A 25231-nucleotide genomic window follows, 5' to 3' on the forward strand; every position below is an offset into this window, starting at 1 on the left:
CAACAGTATGTCAGGATAATATTTGCTTCTAGAAAGTTTCCTCACCGAGACTTGTTCTGCTGTTGGGGCAGGAATGTACTCGTTTTGCCTTTGCCTCTCGTCCGTCACCGGAGCATGAGCAAAGTTCGCTTGCTGAGGATACACAGACACACACACAATCAATCAATCTTTTTCAAGAGATCAAATCAACTCTGTTAACCTCAAGATATTTGACAACCCAACTCAACTGTCTGCATGATGATCTTGTTGTCTTTACACTTTGTCACTCACCTTGGGAGCAGAGTTGTTTTTCTGAGGAGGAGGGGGCTTGTGCTTGGGTGGACGACTACAACACAAATATACATGGCTGTCATTTTGAGCGTTTTACCTAAATATGCATCAGGCTGCATGACATTACATCTAAGAGAGCAAATTACAAAGATGACAAACAGCAAACACACATATAAAAAAAAATAAAAAAAACACAACAGTGAAGTGAAAGAAAGACATCCACAGTCAGTCACACATGTACTCACTCTCCACAGAGTTTGTCGTTTTTGAGTCTGCGATACAATGTTATGCCTATTCCAATCATGGCAATGAGTATAACAGCTCCGATGATGGCTCCTATGATGCTGCTTGTGGTAGCACCCTTCCCTGGGAGAGGAACATCTAAGAAAAGAAGAATAAGAAAGAAAATAAGACCTAAAGTGGAGGTGAACTCACTCTTCCATCCCTACAATACAAGCTGTTTAAATTTTCTTTAAAGAGCTTGATAAAACAGTAAAGTTGCGTCCTATAAACCTAAAAGTAAAGCTGGTAAGAATATGTATATTAACTGTGAGCAGTAATTTCAGTTTAAATAATCATTAAGTATAACATAACTGTAGAACCACCTAGCATTCTCAAAGACTGGCAAAAACTCACCAGAAAACATTTGGCAAGTTTTTCATGGGCCAAACCCACATAATTAACTCCGCTGCTCACCCCACAAATGCACTTTCCTTACAAATCCGGCAGTTTGAAAGGGAAACAAACAAAAGGGAAGTTTATAGTGAATCTAAATAAGCCAGTAAGAAGTTTCTTCCTGACTTTTGAACAGGACAGAACCCATTATAGAGTAGCGCATATATAAAGCAACAGCAAACCAACCAGCAGCCTGACAGAAGTGCTAGAACATCTGAAGGTAACAAAAACCCAAACCGCACAGGCAATTCTCAGTTTATAGCATCTGAGATAGCTTTATTCTCTACTGAATATGATGAAAATACCAAAATTCTTAGAAAAATAAACATATGTTTATGTTCTAGTCATAACCAGAGATCTTCTGTAGAGCTTTGACACATATAAGCACAAAGTGCTCTACATAAAAACACACAACTAATTTTAAAAACAATCTCCTGATCATAATCATTCTCATATTCACTCATCCACACACACGGCAGGCATTCACCGTGGCATGCATATAATATATATATATATATATATATATATATATATATATATATATATATATAGTTTTAATGATACTGGCATTCCTGAGGCAGAGAATGAACCTTGTGTTCAAACTAAACAAGGCAGAAATAAACAGAAATGTGTCACTGTTTTTTTTTCTATTTCATTAATCGTCACACAACTCCTTAGATTTGTTATCCTGCCCCCTCAGGTTGGGAGGCACTGACTTAACAGTCGTTAACATTAATTAAACGTCATGTTGCATAAAACTGTAAGAAAGATAATTGATGTTATTCCACATCACTACAAGCGTCTTAATAATATGGAGAAAAAAAAAAGACTCAGCAATGAAGTCGAGTTCAGAACTAAGTGTGTGTGTGTGTGTGTGTGTGTTTGTGTGTGTGTGTGAGACCACGTGAAACACTGCTGGTGAAGAACAGAGGGGATCTTGATTAGAGCATTGACTCACAAGGGTGATTAAGAAGAACCAGAGGAATCCTGCAGTGGTTCTGCTAATGAACCATGACCATGCTGAGCATATACCACCATACTTGTACACACACATAGACCCAGTGTGTTTACTGTAGGTGCAACTTGGCTCATTATCCTCTGTATTCCCAGGGGATTATGCTAATGAGGGGGAGGTAAAGGGCAGAAAGGATCTGAAGCTCATCAGATGAAAACAAACCCTGGTCTTAGTAATTGGAAGGGTCATGATTGAATGTTGTTAGCCCTCTAATTACATTTCTTTTCTAACAATAGACAACTTTGAATATCCCCTAAAATAATTTCCATTCTTTCACATGTACAGGAGTGTCCTAATGATCGTATCTTTTCCTGCTCCTCATTACAATCCAGCACAGCACCTCCAACAGTGACCTTGCATGCTCTCCCGTACACAGTACAAAGCTTTGGTTTCCTGTTTCTTTTATGCCTTTTATAAAAAGCTGTATTTGTGTGAACCACCAACACAATGTTTCCTGTAAGCATTACATTATTATACTCTTATTATTAAGAAGACACTGAAGAAAAGAAATAAAAGAGGATAAATAATGTCACAACAGTCACGACAATAATAAAAAAGCTCTTCACAGATTAAACAAATGTGCTCCCTCGACACAACAAACAGAAATCTTCTTTTGATGGAGTGAAGTGAGTTAATTGGGTATGAATATGTTTTTCACTGTTAATTTCCCTTTACTGCAAAGCTCACTCTGCTCATATTGGACCAAAATCAACATGTGGAGCCCTCACTGCATCTAAAGTATTTTCTGATTCTTCAAGGACACAGAGTACTACCATCTTTGCACTGAAGCCGCTGAGGAGTTTATTTGCATAATGTTTAAATATATATCTATCTATATACATACATACATACATACACACACACACTATATATATATATATATATATATATATATATATATACATATATATATATATATATATATACATATTTATATATGTGTGTGTGTGTAAAACAACAGTGGAAGAATAAAAATAATCCATCCTTAAAAAGTATTAAATTTGCCCTGCCAATAATCATTCTTTTACTTAATCAAAATAGTTTTTTAGGGGAATTATAGTGTTCAAGGTCACAGTTGTATTGCTGTGGCAGAAACAACAGAACAATAGCTCATTTGGCATCAAAAAGAAAGAAAGAAAAAAGCTTTCTAAAGAACTTAATTTGTCTGTAAAGGGATAGTCTTGACTTTTTTCAGTATTTGACAGATATATTCTCCTCTTATATGATCATAAGCCTTTTATAATCCTCCATAAAAGGCTGCAAACTGACCAATGCTGGTGTGCCTACAACAGAAGTACATAGAAAATATAAGGAAGTTAGTTTACAGTCCTATTGCAACTGAATTTGTGCATGATACACATTGCTTTGAAATCATACACTAATGCAGTGAATGCCAAATACCTCATGGTGGTGCTGTGTCTCTTTATCACTGCAACATTTTAATTCTAAACTCTTACCTGCCTTGTCTTCTGTAAATCCTGTGTTTCTGCTTCCACATTCCAGTGCCATGTCTGTTTATCATCACGCCAGCCTTCTCATTTTTAGCTCTCGGGATTTTTCCGAAACATTACAGAAGACATCCCCTTTTTGCTTCACGATATCTCACTGGCGTCATTATCCAGCCAATGTCAATTTTACTCCACAGTTTTCAGTTAAAAACTTGTTCCTTCCTATCTGATAACCTCTGATGAAACAGAAAAAAGCTGCAGGAAAAGCCTGGTTTAAGGACTGAGGTGTGTGTGAAAGACTTGTCTGGAGAGTGTGCCCTTTGTGATGGCCGTGGGCACTAGCCAGGACTAGTGAAATATCTCAGAGAGAGCGTGTGCATATATGTGTGTACTGTGGGCCTTTTTAACATGAAACCAGGCAGGCACTTCTCCACATAGTGGTGTTAAGACCACACACCCATCCAAACAGAGTATAAACAATGTATGAACACTCAGCTCTGCATTAAGAAAAGCTTGTATCCTGAGCTGCATCCTTGTCACACAGTGTGACATATTTACACAAGAACACTAGTTTGCAGCATGCCTCTTGCCCTGCAGTCTTTCCCTTCCAAACAAACATCACATGCATAACAAAGACACATCTACATACATAAAATTAAAAACAAGTGCACACAAAGCGCAAGCCCCGAGGCACAAAGCAACGCTTTCAACCCAACCATTTTTTTATTTTTACAATAAGAAGATGGTCCAGAGTTCAAACTTATAGTTATAGGTTATTAGGTCAGTTCCATTCCTGTGAACAGATCAATGAGGGGACCATCTGGTCAAAAAGACATCTTTTACTTTTTATACAAAAGCCCTCCACGGCTCAGTCTTGCCTGCCTGACCAGCCAGTCAACCATAGACCACCACCCCCCACTGGGCACGGGAGGGAGGAGGATGAGGAGGGTGGAGTGGGAGTGTCGGAAGAGGAGATGAGGCTGGACGGTTGGCTGAAGCTCTCCGAAATTACTGCAGACCTACTTCAGCTACATGAAAATACCATCGGAATCTCTTGAGCTTTGGGATGCATGGATGAATCCTGACCAGAGCTCTAGAGTTCTCAAGTTTTTCCTCTGTTCGCTTTATTTCAGTTTCAAACTACTTTTGAATAAAATGGAGAAAAAAAATACAGAAGACAGATCAGCACTACTTAATAACTTGGTGTATGTGAGTCACTATGGGGAACTAAAATAAGGAGAGAGTACTACGAGTATTTACTGAGAGATGAGTCAAAGAGAGATCAGTCCAAACTAGGGAGTGTGGAGAGTGACATCTAGGAGGGAGGAGGTGACAGGATAGGAATCAAAAGAGTGAAAGAGGCAGCAGGAAGAGCCAAGAGAGATGAAGGCTGTGATTAAGAGGCTGGCTTCAGATAAGTACTAAGGGATTTCCCGGCTGCTGCCTGCAACTGGCTGATCACACACTGAGGGGGATGAAGGAAAGAGCAGAAGACAAAGATCTCACATCCCTCTTTTCTACTCAGTCCCTTGTTCTCTCTTCCTGTATGTTTACGCCTCTCCCTGAAGGGATTAAGGTTAACATGCTGGCCTATCCTCAACTTCCACAAACAGGCTGGGCTTTCACTTCCATCATCCCTCTTTCCTGTCATCCCACACCATCACAGTTCAATTTGGGATTCACTTGTTTGGCTCTGTAATACGACAGCACGAATCTGCAGCGTCTCCCTCTGCATCTCTTATCTCCCGTGCCTAACGAGATAAGCCTGTTTTTATTACCCTCACTGACCTGTTCAGCAAATCTGCACAACACACACACACACACACATCTATACAGGTTTTTACTACAATGAAAGCCTTCTAACCAACTTAGTCCAATATATCCACAGAAGAATAGGTTTAGATATACCAATAGTTGATTTTAGCTTAAAAGATTAGCATGCCACTGGTCATTGAAAAACAATCCCAACACAGCCGATGATCAAATTCATTCCTAATGGGTTGGCCTGAATTTTTAAGTAGCGACAGTTGACCAAAATATGATGTAGTCTTGGCCATGTGGCAGTGACATTATGAGATTGTCCTGTTTTTGTGTGTGTGTGTGTGTGTGTGTGTGTGTGTGTGTGTGTGTGTGTGTGTGTGTGTGTTTTTTACATTGTGTAAACGTCTTCTCTTGTAGTCCCTGGAACCCTGAAAGTAGTTACAACCCCACAATATTTTATAAGTGAGATATGTCTAATTAATTATATAATTCCTCTGCTTTTGACCATCATGCAATCATTAATATCTTTGAAGGAGAAAACATTTGATGTAAAATTCTCTTTTCTGTGTTTTTTTTTTTTTTAGACGTCGACTGAAATTTTACATTCAGTAAAGGTTTAAGCTAAATGTGAAGTTCCAGCATTGTGACACAAACCAGCTTCAGTGGAAATTTGAGCTTTTTTAAACATTTCCTGCAAAAACACCAGGCATAGAAAAACACAAGGCTATCACAGTCACAGCAGAGTGCCTGGAGATGAGATTAGGACTGAATGAATTGATGGCCTCTGAAAGAGATTAAGATAAAGAACAGTACATGTAATCTCATTGGTCACTAAGAGAAAAGAGAAATCCTAGCCTTTACATTGTGAGGTTAACTTGGTTACATATGCATCCTTTCCATCTGTTGCTGCATTTATTCGAGTTCAATGTGTATACACTTGATAATATCCAATAATCAACTGCAGAATGGATAAAAAAAAGGGAGAACCAATAGCAGAAGTGGGAAAAAAAACCCTAATAAAGTAAAATAAAAACATTCTGGCTGCACAGACAGGACATGAACTGCAGGCCTGAACAGTTATGTATGTACTAGAGACCTACAGTGCACACACTCCTAAATTATTTACAATCAATGCAAGTGCTGCAGCTACGTCTGTCAATTTAAGACAGTTGAAGACCTGCTTCACCCACATCCACTATCACCATCACTGTCATTTACTATTCACTGCACTCATGGTGCCATTACAATTCATTTCAGCTCTAAACAAATAAGCTCAAATTGATTTTGCTTGTTCAGACAATATAACCAACTGAATGGCTCCGAGAGGACACACTCAGTCGATCTGACTGAGGGAAACACTGACTGAGTTTTGTGTGTGCAAGAGAGAAAGACAGAGAGAGGCACTGCTAGGATCTTTAGTCTGGGGAAATCAGCATTGCTGGTCATTCGTAATCTTCTGTGATTCAAGTGCATTTCATCTGCCTGAGGATTAAATTCATGTCATTGACTTCCTTTTAGTGTACATAGTATGAGTGCATGCATGTGTGTGCATGCGCATTTTGGCATTTTTAAGAGCCACTTTTTGATATTGTGTAAACTCTGTATAGTGTGTATGATGCTGCGCTTCCTCTCCCTCTCTGGGGAGACAGTGTGTTCCCTGCCACAGTGCATCAAAGCACATTCAGTTGCCTTGGGAGAAGGCAGGAGCTCTCTTCTTTTTCTCCATATCTTCCCCCTCTTTTTCTCTCCATGGTTCCATCACCTACCTACCTACCTCTCTCTCTCTCTCTCTCTCTCTCTCTCTCTCATTTCTTCCCTTTCTGACAAGGTCGCCATTCTCCTCTTGCTGTCTCCCTGTCAATATTTACAGTCCACTTTACACTGGCACAGAGGTGGTCAGCTGCAGCCAGCAGAGAAGGCAGGGGTGCATTAGCCAAATGTAGATGTCCACTCAGTACATGAATGATCTGTTGTATTACAAACACCCTGCTTCCCACACACACACACACAGACACAGAAGGGTGCCAGGTAACAGGCAGAGCTGGATACAACAAGCACATACTTAACAGAAGAGTACCAAGTGCTCTAAAAGCACAGGTCAGACTGTCATTACATCTATTGGAGCACATTATTTTTTAGAGTGATTTTTGTACTCTTACATATCCAACACATTAAAGTAATTATAGTACATTACACAAATGTCTGAACATGAAGTTAGAACCACTGAAATGCTACATGTGGAATAGTTAACAAGCTTTTTATTTAAGCATCATACTTTAATTGGAAATCATGTCCTTCCATTGTAATATAATTACTTTACATAATTCTTTATGACCTGATAGATAAATTGCCTCTGAACATGTATTTCTGTGTGAGTCTGTTAGAAAAAAGGATAAAAACATGCACAACCAGCACAATAACATGCGTCTTGCAAATACTTGAGTTCTGGGGAGCTGTGTGGTTAGTTAAAAAACTTAGGCCGTGTCCTTCCAGAGGTGGTTGTTTCTGTCAGAGTGTTGACATGAAGGGTTGTACTGTATGCAGTCTGCAAAAATCTTTAGGTATATGGTTAGTATCAAATTTATACCAAATGAGTGTTAGAAAGCAATGTTTCTAATCAAATAATTGCATTTTAACAAGATGAACAGTGATGTGACATTAAAGACTTCACTGACAGTGATAATTACTGATGCATACACATTTAAATAGTACCACCTGCAATCTTAATTTATTCAAAGTTGAGAGTTTTAAGGTTTTAGCCACACAACATTTGTACACCTCTGTAAAATGCCTGTATCCTTGTTAGATTAACATGAGAGCTGAAAGGGGCTCTTTAAAAATGTATAAACAAAATGTTTTTTCTTTTATTAACATAGTCGGCTGTTTCATAATATATTAAAAATGTGAGAAATTAACATTGTTTTTCTGTTTTAACCTGAAAGCCAGAATAATCAAAGAGTTCACTTTTCCTCTGGTAGAATGCCATGAAGCCTTTTTTTTTTTTTTTTTTTTAGCTCAAACTCATTTTCACCCATCTTGTAAATGAAAAGTAAAAAAGACCTTTGCAGCTGAGATTAGGAGGTTTATATTTATATTTATTATACAGAAAAAAGTGTAAACCCTGGTGCAATTTTTTAACATATTGGTAATGGACATAGCAAACCAATGGTCAGTTAACAGAAAATTGAGATTAAGTAGAAGTTAATGAAAGGCACATTAATTACAACAGAAGATCCTGGTCATCATCTTCCATAAAGAAAGCACATTCAGCAACAAAAATACTAAAAGAAAGAAACATACTGGTGATTAAAAAGGTATTATTTGCGTGGATGCAGATTGTATTGTAGCTAAAACTTTTCTTGGTTGATGCCATGATGAAAAAAGCTGAACGAACAAACAAACAAACAAACAAAAATGAATGAACTGTTGGCAACGTTTACCTTGTCATGTACAATTCAGCTCCTTTGTAGCAATTTTTAAAGACTACAGTTACAAAATACACCTTTAAAATTAAGTCTGGAAATAGGTAGAAATCATCAGCTTAGGCGTATCTGTTTTCTTGCCGAGAGTAAAGCCCAACTCTAATCTGCTCAGCACACCCTCCCTCTATGAAGGAAAGTAACTCTGTGTGGAGTCACAGTGGAGTCTGTAGAGGGTCTAATGAAGGGATAGGGTTGATATACACAGTCAAACCCTGGGAAGCCCTGGCCCTTCTTGGACAGAAATGGGAACTTTAAATCATCACCTACTGGAAGCAATTTACTCTTATTTGTAACCCACAGGAAATGTATTCTATCATATCTTATGTCAGCAAAAGTGATGAAACATTTTCTAAAGTGCTTCGATTTGACTTAAATCTTTTTTTTTCCATTATTAACAACAGCAGTAGTAAGCATCATTATCTTTAAGAACCACCTTAAAACAATAGATTTTTAAAGTGCTTCCAGGAAACTTTACTTCCACGGGATGGCACGTACTATTGCAAACATTCATCATTTCAGAAAGATTCGTTAGGTGATTAAAATCTTATTTTTCTCAGACTGTGTTTTGATCATCTTGTGAAAAGACCAACAGGATTCAGACTAGTTACATGTAATATGTAAACACCATCTTATCTGAACCTCATTATAAGCAATGGGAAACATCTTATCATTTCTGGATTAGTAGAACATATTATAATTGACATCTTGACAGCATTTACTTAATCTGTGTGAACGTAACTTTATTTACAATACATTTTAACTACACTGTATCCACCCACCGATGCACATTGGGGACTGCAGCTGTATGTATGTTAATAAAAACAACTCTGTCCTATTTTTATTCAATGAACTGTAAGTAAATAAATTTAAAAGTGGTCATGGTGTTGCTTCTTAGACAAGTAGACATTAGTAAAGAGAAAGAATGTGTTACCTTATTTTCCAAATGTGCAAAAAATACTTTAACTTACTGTAAATGTTGCAATCTAAGAATATCTGGCAACCTGTTTCATCCAACCCTTTGCCTTCAGGTTTCCATCCATCTTCTCAGCATGCTTTTACTGCTCTCCTCACCCCCAGCCCCCTACGCCACTCTCTTCCTCCTCCTTCCTCTCTTCTATGAGTGTCACTGCGGCCTTTAGGCCAAGCAGTAAGAAGCAACTGGTATGTTTACCTGCTCTCCCAACCACTGCTAACCTCTGGCTGGAAGGAAACTCTCACCTCATTACCCACCACTCAGCTTCACGTACAATTTAAAACTCTGATATCCTCTTAGATTTCTCCCCTACAGTCAGAATGCTGCATCGTATTAGCTGCCGCATGCTGCAATTTATTCAGCAGCCTGCTGAGCAAAAATATAACATGTAATAAGAGAGGGGAAAAAAATAATTTTGAGGACTTGGCTACCGCTTCCTTCCTCCCTCTTCCTCCAAGCATGGAGAGTCATTTCACTCGCTTCTTTCAACTCTCACCGACTCATGAGAGTGCTCATCATGTCACCCTCCCACCAACACGCTCACACAGAGTGCCAGAAAAGAAACAAGGCACAAAAGAAGAGACAGAGATGGAAAAGGAGGGAAGAGAGTGTCGAACATATAGGAAAGAACAGAGAACTGAGAGAATAGAAGATTCAGTCTGGAGGGTGGAGAAGAATATGATGAATATGTGTAGGAGGAAAAGAAAAGTCTGCGTGGCACAAAAGAAACTGCAAATGTCCAACTCCTTCTGCTTGATGACACAGCTAATAATAAATCTGCAGATTTTTTTGTTAAATAATGATTTCCTTTCAAGTGTTGTTTACCCTGTGTGTACCTGCTTTATTGTTGACCTCAAACTAGGCAGAGTAAGACAGCCTCACACAGAGTCCTGAGAGTGCCATAGCAGTAATAGGTCCCATCTCTCCCCCAAATGGCCTCTCATCAGCCACTGATTAATGACACACAGAGCCATAATGGTCCTGTGCACTCTCCACATTCATTCACTTTCCTCTTCATCCAACGTCCCCGGAGAGAAACCAACAACAATGCAAGCTGTCAAGACACCCCAAAACTGCGCTCTCCCCGAACCTGAATTCAAATGCTCATTAAGGAAAACATTTCCTCTATTGCCAGTTATGCATTGCAACTGGGAGACAGTGGACAAAGAAACAATAGAATTCAGAGGAGATGGGAAGGTGCAGAAGAATGAATTTATGGTTCAATCTATCTGTACAGAAAGAAAAAAATGGCTTCATTATTGCTTAAATGTGTTTGATTGGTTTGTTGTCATGGAGCACTGGTGATGTATGGATTGGTAAAAAAAAAAAAAAAGAAAAAGAAAAAAGAAAGGATGCAACTCATATTCTGGCAGGAAACTTGCACATACACAAACACATTTCTCAACTCATCTGTGGTTTGGTGTGTGGAAAAAAAGGAGTGTGTACCTGCTTTCATTTCTGTGTATGCTGTACTGGCATTAATATTCTCAGTGGCCATCAGTGTGTCTGCCACACAGCTCAGTCAACAATACATCACATTATAGTGCTGATGTAACTCACAGCCCTGCGTCTTTAGCATGCAAATAAAAATATATAAACGTGAATGTGAATGCCAGTAGGCATGCGTGTCAAGGCCTTGCACAAGTAGAGAAGCACAAGTGCACAAAGTCATCAACATACAAACTGATGCACAAGCACAGATGCAAATATTCATGGACACTCACCCTCACACGTCAGGAATGAAAGATACCATATTGCTCCACATACGTCAAATGACATTATACCAAGCAGTTGCCATTAAAAACCCTTGCAGCATCAATAATGAATAAATATACATTATCATTCTCTGCACTGTATTAAAACCACTGAAGGCAATGCTGCTGATTTCATTGTTACAAACTAAAAGTGGTTGCAGGCTCACATTAGTTAATGGAAATGCTCTCTTATGCACTATTCATCTTAATTTAAAGACATAACCAAACTCCTCAATCTCCTGCTCTCATTGTTGCCTGTTCTGATGCTCCTGCTCTTCCTCCTCTATGGGAGGCGTCTGTTTATCAGTGTCTGTGTGGATGTGTTTCACATCAGCACTATTGTTTGGGAGTATTTGTGTGAGGTAATCAATAATGTTTCAGTGAAGGACACTTAGGAGCAGATTGGAGCCAAATCCAAGCCAGCATGAAAAGACAACATGACAGAAACACTTGCTGCACGACCTGAAGGAGCTCATTGTCACACCTACCCCAACTACAGAGAAAGCACATGAAGACATGCACACACTCCTTTACACCCTCAGATATGCCTGTGAACTCCTAATGGGGTCTTCAAATACATTTAAAAACATTTACACACTGCTGCATCAAAGCAGGCAAACTAATGAGTTATTGACCGATGAGTCTACACACACACCATTGCACATTGAAATGCATCTATTCCACACGTAATGAACGTGACTGGCGTCCTTGTCACAAGTAGACAGTGTGCTGTTACGGGAGTGCCTTTATATGCATGTGTGTATGTGTGTGCATGCATGTGCCAGGCTGACTGTGTGTACACAAGTCATTATTAGAGGTTTAGTGTGTGCTCACCAGTCAGTCAGGCTCCAGTCAGAGGAGTCAGCTTAAGGGCTCATAGCAACTCCCTGAGGAGACACTAAATACCATCAGCCGTTTAAATCCATCCATGACCATTTTAAATATGCAGCACACACTCGCTCCATTTTTAATAAGGACTCTGAGGAAGACAGAGAGAGGAAAAAAAAGAGAAGCGGGAAGGAAGAAAGAGCACGGCAGACGGAGAAGTAAGAGGAAGGAGTTTGAGGAAAAAGGGAGGTGAGCGGAGTCAGTTGCATTGATTTAACTGGCAGTTTGGCAGCAGCACCGATTCGCCCGGAAAAGCCACAAATGTGTCAGAGCCAGTTAGGCACGCAAGAAGAGAGGGAGCAAGCACCCAGCAAAGTCACATTTACAGATAACACATACACAAGCGCTCAGAGAAAAGTGTTTGAGTGTGTGCACGTAGCAAAAGCACCTGTGCAAAAGAGCAAGTGAAAGGAGGGGATGATGCAGAAGGGTTTTGAAGCCCTTCGGAGGAAAACCAGGCATTTCTCTCCGAGTCAAAAATAAATACTATTACACACACCTAGATGAGCAGTAAATTTCTCCTTAATCCCTGGCTTAACTTAGCTCAAAAACCTGTCTACTCTGCTCAGCTTTCAAAGCACACCTGAGTGTGTGTGGCTGTGTGCAGAGCCAGCGGAACAGCAGGGAAGTCGGTTGTACATTTTGAACTCAGGCTGGATGAGATATTAGGATCAAAGTCGGGAACTGGAGAGAATCAACTGATCTTAGCTCTGAATCCACATGAAACTCCCAGACAGACTACCTGATTAGCTAGGGTGTTTGTGGCCTACATCCAACATCAGAGGTGAAGGGAATATTAATGACAAAGCTTGGGGCAAAGCTGTATGTTGCTCAAAATGACACAAATCAATGCCAAAGTTGAAAGTTTTGACTCTTATTTCAGCCTCCTTTGTAGGTGCACTAATAGATCCTTAAATATTTGTGTTAGTTCTGTTAACAGTAAAGACAAATCTTTGCAACCAATTAATATATGCTGGATTATCTGTTCCGTAGACCGAAACAAGGCCATTATTTCCTTTGTTGAATATTTTATATGAATGAATATGAACTACAAAGTGTTCCTCCTAGTGACTGTTTAATTTTTTAAATGATAATGTAAAGCTGCTGCTTAAACTGTAGAGATAAAACTGTTGAGCCTGGAGCTCAGGCGTGTCAAACCTGTTTCACATTGCATTACTTTAAGATAAAGCATTCTTTTTTCTGTCTGATCAAGGAATTGCTTAATTAAATCATTTTTATTCTCTCTAATGCAGACCACATGCTTAAACTGAACAGATTAACCATGTGAAAGGTGGGTGGAGTTACACTTTATATCACAAACTAACTTTGCAGCACGTTTTTACTGTAATAATGGAAACAACATTTTCAACCTGCGGCTCTTAAAACACTTCACTGGAACTCACGAGTCAACAGCACTCACTCACAGGAATCTTTGTGAGGTAGATCAGTGGCTTGCCTCACACCATTTCCTGCCTCAATAAAATACAAAAAACACACTCGTACAAGGCTGGGTCCCTCTAGCTCCAGGTGACAGGTGTGTCACAGCAGAGGGACAGGAAACCCGGTGATTCCACCTGACAGAATGAATGACCGGTCAGTCAGGTAAGCTGGCTGACTCATGAACCAAGAGAATAAGCTCTCACTCTCTCGTCATGCTGGCTGCCTTTTGTAGATGTGGGTCTTTTCACAAAAGAGTAAAAGGGCGATTGTGTCACTCTAAGTTTACACAGTGAGACACACAGAGATGCTCAGACACTCGAGACAGCCAAGATGTAGATTAGACATGGTATGTTTATTACCTTCGGAGCCACAGTGCCGAGACCTCCACTCATCTGGCTGTCAGTGAAGACACAATAGCACAGTCACACTTTCTTTGACACACCACTCTGAAATGTTAATCACCACAGAAACCCATTATTTTCACATCCTCTTGCTCCCACCCTCCATTTGTCTTCCTCTTCTTTAAAAACCTGACAAACTCATTGCTCATTACTGGAAAGTACCATTGTTTCATTGAGCGTACATGTAGAGGGAGACAGAGACATGAGGCAGAGGAGATAAGGTGAGAGGCAGAGGAGGCCTAGTGTCTAGTGACATAAATTGGGAATCATAAAAAGTGTCGTCCCAGAATTAATCTGCAAAGAATGAATAAAAGTGAAGTATCTCAGGGAGAGGTGTGTGTATGTGCAGATGAGTAGTGGGGGTTCCTCTTGAATCCACACAGAGCAGACAGAAAAAGAGAAGAAACATGAAACACATGACTTTCAAAGCCCCTCATAAAACTTGATGACCTAGATTTCCAACACTGTGTGTGTGTGAATTATTATTATTATTAGTCAATAGAGCAACGTATGCGTATGTGTTGCTGTCCGTGCCTCAGCTGTGACATACTCCTTGCATCTCTCTCTGCCGTAGCGCCTACAGGAAGTGCCACATACATCATGAAATTTATGCATACTGAATGTCAACACAGATGCGTAACTTTTGCAGTAAAATGCTAAATGTCACCAAACACCAGACGCTATTTCGATTGTCAACGAAAGTCGTATCACCAGAGGATGTGCTGCCAGGCGGCAGTCGCCACACCAGCCGTCACACCAGAACTGAAAGGCTACAACAGCACTGTGCACAGTTGTGGCAGCAGTGGCAGAGTAGGCGACAAGTGAAATCGGGTAGGACAAGGAGGGAAATGAAAGCAGATTTGAAGAGGAGAGAAATAGCACAGGATTTTTTTCTGTTTTTTTTTTTTTTTTTTTTTCATACATTGAATTTAAATAATGACAGCTTTCCAAAGGAAGCAAAAGAACATCACACCCTAACACATGATTTAGTGCCTTAATGAACACTTGTGTAAGCTGAAGGCTTTAAAAACATTTTGCACTATGCTTTGCCTGACATGTTATAACACCCTTCAGATTTTAAATTAACGTATATGACCCAAAGCCACAAGATCGTTGAGTTTTCTCCATTTAAAAAAAAAAACTTCTTGAGTTTAAGCAAAGTTTGGCAGCATAATGTGACTTTATAATGATGATCCACAAGTGACAAAAATTATAGTTAAGAATAAGCCTGGCTCTTCAAAATGTCTTATTTCCTGTTACTTTAGAGATATCTAACAAAAAATAGTACAATAATTAACAGGGGGAAGACCAAACACATCCAATTGCACCAGATATTAACATGGTTTTAAAATCTGGACAGCTTTCACTTGAGTTACAATCTCATCTCGGCATGATAGTAAGTTTGGTGTTGGTAGAACAGCAGGTGAAAAGCAGCATCATTATGTCCTTATTAAACACAAAGGTGAGAAGAGGGGTTTACAGCTGCAACTGCAAACGAAGGCTAGTGGTTGTTTCCACTTGCTAGGTGGATTGTGGCTACATGTGGCTGACATCCAGTCAGAATCTCCAGATGGACTCTAGTTGATTCTATTGCTTCTGGATCACAATGTGTTTTGCATAAATTTACATCTCATACTGACATATGTTCCAAATATGGGAATTGTATAAATAGATTGTTAATGCAAGGCGTAAATAGGGTGTGAAAATTACATTTAAAAGCTCTGTAGAAACATACAGTATTTTTACAGGGTTTTATGTTCTTGTTACTCTGAACCATCTATAGAAGTCACTTAACTTTATCTATGAGACAGTTTGTGAAAGAAAAAATCTTGTACGATGCAAATATTAACTACAATTTCTGCATAAGGGTTGCATCTTTTTTGCTACTAGATACAATTTAGTGGAAATAAAATCCTAAGGAATTAATAACATTTTTTTTTTAAAATCACAAAAAAAAAAGAAAAAAAAAAAAAGAAATAAATAGATGGTTGTGACAGAACACAAAGTTGTTGCTTAATTATCTGATGTTGCTGCAAATTCTACAATCTGGAGACCCGAGTAGTTTGGTGACTTAACCTGAGGCTGCAGTGAGGATGTTTAAAGCCAAGACAAGATATTCCTGTTCAGTGAGCTCTTCATTGTTTAAACAATGACATGGTTTAAAGAAGCTATTCATAGGAAAACAGTCAGCATAAAGTTGATGGTTTTTGTAACTGCTTTTCAGATTCTCCCTCTTGTGATCATTACAACTGGAATCATTAAAAAATCATGTTCCTTTCGACAGATTTTCTATCTTCATGTTATATTTAACTAGAAGCACTTGGAGAGCGCAGACCTCCACCAAGCCATAAGGTCACTCATGTGTGAACAGCCCACCCAGTATCCCCAATGATTTGAACCGTCTGGATCACCAGATCCAGAATATCAACCTGATCCGGGACCATGATTCCAGTGATTCTTGGCATTATCTGTTGAGTTACAAGCTGTAATGGCAAAATTATCCCCATCTCCCAACAGTAAAGAATCCTTTAAAAAAATCCTGGATTAAGACAGTGATCAGATCACCCCCATAATATAAGAACTTGTTTTTTTTTCCATTTCTAACATTTCCTGAAAATTTAATCAAAATCCATCCATAACCCTTTTAGTTATGTTGCTAACAGACAGACAAACTAACGCAGCTGAAAACATAATAAAACAAAATTAACAGAAGCAGAAGTATGAATGCTAAATAAGCTGGCTATGTTCCAACAAATGAATGAGGAAGACTCAGATAGGTGAGAAATGATCAGATATGACATACTTGACAAGAAGCAGAGGCAGTATTGATCTCGAGCTGCAACTAGAAGATGGCCTGGTGTTGTGTTTCATAATGTTGCTACGTGGTAATCAATTAATTAATTATTTATTGAAGCCGTGTATACTTCTGAATAATGAGAAAACATTCAAAGGGCAAAAAAAAAAAAAAAAAAAAACGAAAACATTGGCCTCTGTAAACGCCACCTTTATCATTTTTGTACTGCATTGGCAGGGTGACAAAATGACTCCCTCTGGCGGTTCTAGTGCTAAAAAAACATTCCTGGATCTAAGTGGTAATCTGGATCTTCTCTAAAATTTAATCAGTTGTTTCTATTTTCATTTCAGAAATTTCCTTAAAAATATTTTAAAAAAAATCTGTCCATAACTTTTTGAATTATTTTGCTAACAGACAAGCAGACAGACAGACAGAAATACGTACAACACTGAAAACATAACCTCTGCCTTGGCCTTGTAATAATAAAGATTCAATTCTAAAACGGGGAATCTTCACATCATCTTCAACTCAATCAGGTCAGGGTGATGGTAGGTCTCTCTCTCTGAGTATTACATAACAATGAAGGTCAGCTCTGATGTTTTGGATAGAAAATGAACATTCTATTTTTTCTCCAACATTTTTTAGTGTTTTTATGAATTCTTAAATTACAGTGAAAATGTGTCTTGTGGTCAAAACGACTTTGACATTTTGTCCAGTTAAATCTAATTAGCACATTCTTAAGTTCAAATGAGCATCTCTGCTAAATTTGAAGAGATTCCCCTTCATGTCTTTCCTAAGAGACCTTATTCATGAGAATGTGACAGACAACCCAGAAATCATAACACCTTCTGCAGACCAATCTGGATAACAGGAGAAGTGAGAAAAGCTGACCTTTAACAATTTTTAAAATATATATCATTCATTGTCCTCACCCACTTTATTCTCATTACATCCAAAGGGCAGAGGAAAATAAAACCACAAAAACACAACCATGCACACACAGGAGGACAGGGCAAATAAGTAGCCAGTGATGCAGACGTACAGCTTAAACTCTTCCTCCGAGGCAGGAGACCACCAGCTGAGCTCCTAAAATGAAAAACTACACTATTAATATGTATGTGGTGAGTGGACTTCTAGTATTTTCAAAGATAGAAGGGTGGACAGTGCATGTGCATACACACAAACACCACTACCAAGCAGCACCACTCATATAAAGAAATTTGATATTCTTGGTTTTTAAAGTGCTATGTTTGTGCTTGTGACCTTTAAGGTTGAAGGGGGTGAGTAATGAGAATCAGGGCAACTCAGCAAGGCCTGCCTGTGAGGCTGCTGAATGATGGACAGAGATGGAGGGATGAGTGAGAGACAGAAAGTTTAAAAAAAGAAGAAATATGAAAGCACTGTCATCGCATTTTCCTCCCTCCAGTTCCCCCAGCTGCTGTTCTCTCTCTCCCTTTCTTGATCACTTATCAGTGTCACTCATCTATCCAATTGCCCCCAACCACTTGTGTGGCTCTCCCTCGCCTGTTTTCTCTTTCCTCTTTGTTCCCTCTCTTTCTTCATCCACACAAATGACTCAGTGAAACAGGTCAAGTGTTACAAAATTTCCCCTGCAGCTCAACCTGCCTAATACAAGGCCTGGCTCATTGCACCAAGACAAGTAATACCCTCTCACACACACACACACACACACACACACTGACACACAGATGACTACCACCAACACACAATGAATAAGCTCATAAAATGCATAAAAATTTGCATATCCATTTTCATGTACGCCAACTCATACCACTAAACATCAAATCCATCCTGTAGCAATATTTACCATTTATGTACTAAACTATCATAGTCAAGATGTCAGTCTTGAGATCAAAGTCGTTCAGACTGCATGAAAAGACAGAAATAATAAGCGCTTTTCTCCACAAAGAAAAACATCCTCGTATTAAAGACGAAAAGCCAGTTGATTAAATGATCTACAGATAAACTTAAAATTATTTCCAAATGTTTTGCTTTGTTAGTTTTGGACTGCTACTAAGTGAAGTCAGCAGTCTGAACCCATTGCCTTGGGTTTTCAGAAATTATGGCTTTCTATGCTTCGCAGATCATCAAGAAATATTCTGCAGATTAGTTGGCAATATAAAATTGTACAGCTGAACCCCTACATTTCATTACTGTAGCAAATAATGCACCTAAGCCAATTTAAACACGCTGTCACACACACACACACAAACACGCACACACTGCCTGCGCCTTTTTCTTCCTCCCCTACCTATTCACACTAATAAATAGCAATTAGAAGACAGAAAACTCTGAGGCACAGGAGTACAAGTAGTATTAAGAGGAGGACAACAGAGTAAAGGGTCTTAAAATAGGATAAATGACTAGGAAAAACTAAAGTCAACACACACCTTTGCCCTTTAACTCAGCCAGACACACACCATGGCAATAACAGGTGCTCGACAGCAGACTGCAGACAGGAGGGCTGTGATATAGAAATACAGCAGCTTCATATATCAGGATGGTGGAGACCTATGCAGGATAAACGACCTGCAAGCAGTACCTAGACAGTGTGTGTAATACACAGATAAATAACTGGGAGCTAGAGGCGATATGATGACAAGCAGACTCCTGGTAAGAGCATGTACAACAACACAAGGCGATAAACAGACCGGAAGCGTGAAGATTGGACAGAACACACTCTTGTTTATCAGTTTTGTTTGTCTGAATCCTCAGAGAGTAACAGTCATTTGGGAGGGTAATGACTTAGGAAAACTGAAATGTACTGGAACACAAATTAATTCAAAATGCGAGTCTTGTGCTCATGCACCCCAACAGTGCTCTGTATGGTCTATTTTTGCCATTTATACCACATTATTATCTCACAGCTAAGAAGTTCCAGCCTTTACACACTGCGAACAGAGTACAATTCTCTGTATATGCTTTCATTTGCTGCTCCTGTTGCAGGCTGGTCAGGATCAGAGGTCTGAGCCATTTCTTGCCATCAAGGTGATGAAAATCCTGTGAGTATGATGGTAATGTGTTTATAAACATTTCACATGGGGGCCCTATGATGCAATTCTGAATAACATTTAATTTCCTTCAGTAAGATAAGACCTTTTGTCCATTCAAAACTATTTCTTCTATCACTGCCCAAAGCGGACAGTTAAAAGGACTAGGGATGGTGCAGTATGGCTGTGCTTTGCATGGCAATGTTGAGCTATTCTCTAAATAGCTCCATCTCCCTCACATTAAACTCTGAAGTGTACTTCAATGGTGGCTCTGAGGAGTTACCCATGATGCCTCGGCAGTGGCATCGAGCGACAGGCAATGTTGAAATCACTGCAGACCCCAGAGGAGAAGAGGGGTTAATAAGGGGACAAAAACATAAGGAAGACTCCCAGCAGGAGTTACATTGTGGTCATGGATCAGCACAGCAGCTCTACGTTTGGCACACACTCACAGACATGTAAAGATACAGAGACATGACTGAAAAGGACTATGTCTGACAGCTGTTTGATGTTGTGCATGCAGATTTCTGCTTCCCAGAGCAATGTTCAAAGTGTTAAAAATCAATTATATATTTTCCTCTTGGAATTACACAAGCTGCTCTACTATGAGACATTGTAAAACAAAAACAGATGCAGTGCTCTTTAACAGATCCGTGGCTCTTTAACGTTTAGTCAACAGCAGACAAAGAGATTAAAATGGCAGAAAAAAAGATGTGGCTGAAGAGTTGATTACAGGACACGCACCGTCTAGATAAGATGACAGATGAACTATGGAGGGAGTCTTCAAAGACACAAACAGACATGCACGCACAACTCTGAGATGCCCTGGCATTCCTGTTCTCAGTATGGTTGATGTCAAAGAAAGCAGAGGAGACACTACAGGAAGGGAAGTGGTTGGCTCAGATAACAATCACTGCTGGTGAAGGCTCACAGTCCAGTCCACTCCATCACTCCATTTACTGTACCAGCAGATGTACACAGCAAACCCACACAGTAGATAAATAAAGAAATGGCTGATGACTCAGTTGTTGCAGCCTAGTTTCACCAGATATTGTGACATAAAAACATTTCACCAGTCTAACTTGTGGATGTTTCGCTTTTGTTTTTGTCAGGTAATGTGACAGGAACCACACCCAAAGAGTAGGCCTATTACATAGTAGGTGAACAACAATGTATAGTTTTGTTTTTATTAACCCCAGTCATGTGTTTTTAAACATTTTAATCTAATCATGAACATTCAACTCTTAGTTGTAACTATTAATGAGAGTAAGGCAACCAAAGAAGTCCTTAGGAAATAGAAAACTGAAAGGACCCCGGAAAAGACTGAAGACAGAAATAAAACCAGCCATCTCTCATTTTAAGGCCATTAGATAATCAATACCTCTCCTTTCTATCAATGTCTACAGCAGCCCAACAGAAGCTGTACCGATGTAGAGAAGAGTGGGAAGAAAATCTAGCTGTTGTTTTTTTGGCTGTAATTTTTATGAACTGTAAACTACTTTATTGAAAACATGGGAAGTAATAGATTTAGGGAGTCAAAAAATGCTAAATTTTTCAACCAGGTCCTGAGGTAAATAAATCTGAAAACACAACTCTTTCCCATATGCGTCTTTCCTCAATTGATGATGCTTTAACCCACATGCAAAAGCCCCACCCTACAGCTACAACTATAGAGAATGCACACTGACGTCATTACACACAGAACTGTGGGCTTTATTTTGCATTTGAGGGGAACCTGCGTTCAGTTTACATTGGTTCAGCAGCGGCTCTCGTCTTTTTAATGCCTGTTTTTTTCATAATTTCTAAAAAATATTTCATCTCATCTCATCTTCAAATTAACAAGTATGTGTACTCTGCTGTTGCAGCGGCTTCACAATCACCACACAAAGGAAATTAACTAGCAGATTTTAATCCTCTGTTTCAGTCTTCAGTGCAGTGATAAAACACAGACCTGTGGACTTCTGCAGAAACTTTTCCAGGTGATGTTCTGACTGACTGCGGTTTGAATTTAAAGGACAGTTTGGGCTTTATGTGCGGAGAAGTGAATATGAGCTCATTTATAAAGTTTTAGCTAGTTGTACAGGACAATGAGAGGACAGGTGAAGTGGTGCACCTGAGAATTCATGTGAAAGGATTATTGGCTGCAGATGCAATATTTTAAGTAAAATAGTACCAATCAGGATGAAATTCCCATGTACAGACGAGAACATCACTTTCCTCAACTAGATTGTGATCATTTGTCGTTCTCTGATTAATTTGAGTCCCAGGGTTGTTCTGTCAGACATTTAGTCACAGCATTTAGGACTGATAACTGGTTTCTGACATCAGTTCCAATAAAGTTTTTTTTTTTGTATATTTTATTGTTCTTGTAATAAATTAATATTGTTCCTCATATTTTTGCTTGCTTTCATATTTTTACTCATTTTGTTTAAACAAGTTTTATTAAATTATTTAATCGTGTTATTTAGACACCTTTTCCTTTTATAATGCCCAGAATATATTTATTTATCATAACTGAATCCACGCAGATGAACAGATAATACATTTCATGTCAGAGTCATAACATCAGAACAATAAATGTTTAATATAAAAACGATCAGTATGATGGTGTAGCTGCAGCCGAATGTGTGTAGACTCACAGGTCTTCTGCCATCTGGTTATAAAATGGCTGCATGTACATTTCCTAATAGGTAGTTTTTGAACTCATGACAGGTGTATGAACTAATACCAATGTTTGAGACTGAAACAGGTGGCAACACATCTAAACCTGAACCCAAACCTTATTTGTTGTTCAGAAGATTGTAAGGATCCAAGTTATTAATTAGTGTTTCTGAATCATAACGACTCTTCGCCTCTCTAATGAGCTTATGGCGGTAAGGACGTTTTTTTCAACAAGTTTTAAGTATGTTATTAGCAAAGTTTACTTGGGAGAAACCTGAAAGTGTTGATGGAAACAAGGTTGGAAATGGGGTCCCCTAAAATGTCGGACAAAGCTGCAGTGACGTGACGTGTGAACTCTCTGTAGCGGATCACTGTTGCATTTGTCCTGCAGAAGTGACAGAGGCTGATATGTACAGCATTACTGGAGAAAAATACAGTGAATCCACACTAATGTCTCCGTTTTAGCTTCAGATTCTCTTTCTTCATATATTTGTTTACATCTCACGGGTTTACGCACATGCTCCATGTCTTATTCTGTTTTCAGTGCATTGCTGTGGCAGGGTTACAGGTCTAAGGGTGGAAACCTATGCAGAATTTTCAGTGGTTTTGTGTGGACACACATTTCTTGAATAGTCTTATTTTTTGTAAACGTAATTGGTTTTGGCTTCATATGAATGTAGCCTGAGTTTTTGATTGATATCTAAAGTAATTAAGCTGCACTGTTGACCAAAGAAAAAGACAAAAAGGTTTCTTTACTTCCATCACTCAACAGAATATAATTGCATTCACTTCATTACCCCACATTTACCAGAGATCAGTGAAATCATTTATACTTATCTGTCCGTGGAGGTAAAACATAGAATTCATAGCTCTTTGAATTTTAAGCATTTTATCAAGTTGTTTGGTACAAGATGTGAATTTATAATGGATCTTTTCTTAAACATACAGCTGGATTTTGATACCAAAATACTGACTGATTTCATGAAATTACAGCCAAATATTTTTTGAACTACCATCCCAAACTTCCAATTAACCCATCTAAATTTCTAACTGGAGTTTCAAAACATGTCAAAATGTTTTTGTTTTTGTTTTCACTTCTTCTGAAGACAAAACACACGAAGGGAGCCAGAAGAGCAGAGCTGATGTGAAACGAAACCATAGGAAAATACCCAGATGGAAAACTGCCTCACTGTAGTAAGTTTGTTTTGACAGAGTTGAGCAGAACCAAGTCGTACATGCTGAGAGAATCCATGAAATATAGCACAAAACATACAACTTCATTTTTTGATCATTCAATGTCAGTTCTTCCTGTCATTGTGAAGCAGAATTCCCAAGTTTTGGATTGTTCACCCACTAACAGGGGATGAACAAGAATTGAGAGGGGAAAAAATTAAGTAAAATGTACATAAATACAGTGACTGATGGATTTGTTAGTGTGATGTTGATTTCTCTGTTTTAGTCCTGAATATTTACATTGTGTAGAAGGATTGACATGTTTGTTAATCTGGGAAAAAAAAAAGGTATTTTTCATTAATCCTAAATTCTTGATTTCTGTGGATAAAAATCCACAGCAGCATGAAAATTCTTTGTTCATCACAACTGAGATAACATTTGTGATAAACTAACAGAAAAAAATACATTTGTATTCACATTTCATGCTGTCAGTGAGACAAACCCGTGCACAGCAGTTACATGCACAAATGAACATGAACACAATCATCCCCCCCATTTACTACAAACTTGGCAGCCCCCAGAAGAATATCTCATGTCCCCAAGATCAAATATTTGCAGACTTATTTTGTTTTTATCTCCAGATTCATCTCTCGTTCTGTAGGTTTATATCTGAGTGCATGCAGACGTGCGAATGCCAGCGTGTGCATGCACTTCGTAAGAGCTGCCTGTTGAGACGGTGAATTAAACAGCAAGAGCATTTGATCTGCAAAACACTCCGGGGCAAATACAGTACACACACACAAAAAAAATGAGACACAAACACACATGTGAACACACACACAGGCTTGCATACAGCATCAAAATCATTTCCGTCACAGAAGCTATTCTTAGGAGCAGCAGCAAACCCATTCTTTCCCTGATATAATCTCTTTTATTCATACCCACACAGACATGCATGTACACACACATACACAGGCAGACATGTGCACACCTTGCTCAAAGCTACACTCCCTGGTGGTCATACCGCATTCACATGATGTTCGTTGTTTTGTTTTGGTTTTTTTTATTATTATTATTTTATTTTCTAGAACAGGATTTGTTCCAGGTAAGTCACAGCATGAAGACCTTTTGGGGCTTATTTACCTGACAAAAACACGAGCACACACGGTGCATCTTTTAACTAGAGGTGGTGGGTGTTTGTGCAGGTGTGTGGAGGTCAGTGGCTCTCAGAGGATGGCGAAGCTTCTTCTCTCTAGTCTTACTCATATAGGCAGGCAAATGTGCACGTGCACAAACACACACACACACACAATCTGGTCTGGGAGAAGCTAAATCAACACAGCTGCAACAACTCAGCCCTCATCGCTCTCCTTCCTTCATTCAGCCATCTCCACTCCATCTTTAATCAGCCTTCTTCTCCCTAAGTCTGCTTTGCTTTTGGCCTTTTAACCCCTCCGTTCCTCCACTCCCCATTTCTCCCCTTTT

General features: G+C 39.0%; 1 protein-coding gene across 1 annotated transcript in view; it reads right to left on the reverse strand.

Annotated features, from left to right (window-relative positions):
* si:ch73-22o12.1 (poliovirus receptor) overlaps positions 1-25231 on the reverse strand; it is an 86371-nt gene that overhangs the window by 3125 nt on the left and 58015 nt on the right. Inside the window, exons 7-9 of the mRNA XM_041986800.1 lie at positions 516-651; positions 271-325; positions 46-132 (exon numbers count right to left, since the gene is read on the reverse strand). Of these exons, the coding sequence (XP_041842734.1) occupies positions 46-132; positions 271-325; positions 516-651 (278 nt within the window). The remainder of the gene's footprint in view (positions 1-45; positions 133-270; positions 326-515; positions 652-25231) is intronic.

The sequence above is a fragment of the Melanotaenia boesemani genome, chromosome 6 (assembly GCF_017639745.1).
Source record: "Melanotaenia boesemani isolate fMelBoe1 chromosome 6, fMelBoe1.pri, whole genome shotgun sequence".
NCBI classification, from domain to species: Eukaryota; Metazoa; Chordata; class Actinopteri; order Atheriniformes; family Melanotaeniidae; genus Melanotaenia; species Melanotaenia boesemani.